Source organism: Alligator sinensis, unplaced genomic scaffold (genome assembly GCF_000455745.1).
Source record: "Alligator sinensis unplaced genomic scaffold, ASM45574v1 scaffold469_2, whole genome shotgun sequence".
NCBI classification, from domain to species: domain Eukaryota; kingdom Metazoa; phylum Chordata; order Crocodylia; family Alligatoridae; genus Alligator; species Alligator sinensis.
The window spans coordinates 69,533-70,784 of record NW_005842988.1 but is presented as its reverse complement, the minus strand read 5'-3'; the positions used below and the strand labels follow the sequence as shown (position 1 = coordinate 70,784).

At 69.7% G+C, this 1,252-nt stretch overlaps 1 protein-coding gene across 1 annotated transcript in view; it reads left to right on the top strand.

The window, feature by feature from the left end:
• USP19 (ubiquitin specific peptidase 19) overlaps positions 1 to 1,252 on the top strand; it is a 39,886-nt gene that overhangs the window by 27,156 nt on the left and 11,478 nt on the right. Inside the window, 2 exon segments of the mRNA XM_025192951.1 lie at positions 14 to 300; positions 515 to 648. Of these exon segments, the coding sequence (XP_025048736.1) occupies positions 14 to 300; positions 515 to 648 (421 nt within the window).

Below are 1,252 nucleotides of genomic sequence, written 5' to 3'. Positions count from 1 at the left end.
CGGGGGCCGGGGGGCAGCACCCGCCCCTGCAGCTGGGAGCGCTGCCCCGGCCTGCGCTCCCTCCGGCCGCCTGCTGCCCCCCCGCGGGGCCCTTCGTTTCCCGTCCTGCGCTCTCCCTGCCCCGGTGCTGCTCCGCGCAGGGCGGGGGTGACGTCTGCCTTCCCCACGCAGAGCTGCTGCCAGACTGGAAGCAGAACGCAGACGAGATCATCGTCAAGCTGAACCTGGGCAGCAGCGCCCTGAAGGTGGAGGACGTGGAGACTGTGTTCACGGACACTGACTGCATCGTCAAGCTGCCAGGTGCGGGCCGTGGCTGGCCGGAGCGTGGGCCGCGAGCGCGTGGTGTGACGGGGTCTCCCACACGCTCCGCTGGCTGTGTCTGAGCAAGCGGCTTGGGCACGTGGAGGGGGCAGGGGGTCGCAGGGGCGTGACGGGACTGCCGGGGCCGAGGGAGGGTGAGAGCGGGGCTCCCCGGCGGGTGCGTGGCCGGACCATCACCTCCCCGTTTCTGCAGACGGGCGGCAGTGGAGCTGCCAGTTCTACGAGGAGATCGAAAGTTCCTGCAGCCGCGTGCAGCACAAGAAGGGCAACTTCCTCCAGCTGGTGCTGCAGAAGAAGATCCCGCTGCACACCTGGGCCTCGCTGGTGGTAAGGCTGGGGGCATCTGGGGGGCCGGGCAGGGCGAGGCTGAGCATCCCTGCTCCCACAGGAGCTAGCTGGGATGCGGGAGAAGCCCCCACCCCGTCGTAGTGCTTCAGAGCAGGTGGAGACTTGCCTGTTGCCTTGGAGGCCTCCGTCGGCAGCTGGGGGTTGGGAGCCTCTGGTGGGCAGGTGGTGCCCAGGGATGCAGGCATGGGCAGGACTGGCCAGCGCTGGGCTAGGCAGTGTCCCCACCGCACCTCTGCCCTCCACAGAAGAGGCGGAAGGACGGGCCCAAGGAGCCAGCGTGGGGCACGGCGTGCTGGGAGAACGGCAAGGAAAAGGTTCCTCCTGCTGAGGTGGCCCCCGTGGAGCCCCAGGCGGACAGCAGCCTAGAGCCACCCCGGGCTAAGCGGGATCCCTCCAACCCCAAGCGAGCTCCAGGCAGGAGCGAGGCCCTGGCAAGCAGGACCCCGCTGAGCCCCGGGCTGCTGAGTGGTCCCAGCGCGAAGCGGGCCGTGTACCTCAAGGCAGCACTGTCAGAGGAGGAACCTAATGCCAGGGTCGTGGGGGGCCCGGAGCCCGGCAAGGGACATGGTGGGAAAGCAGGCAG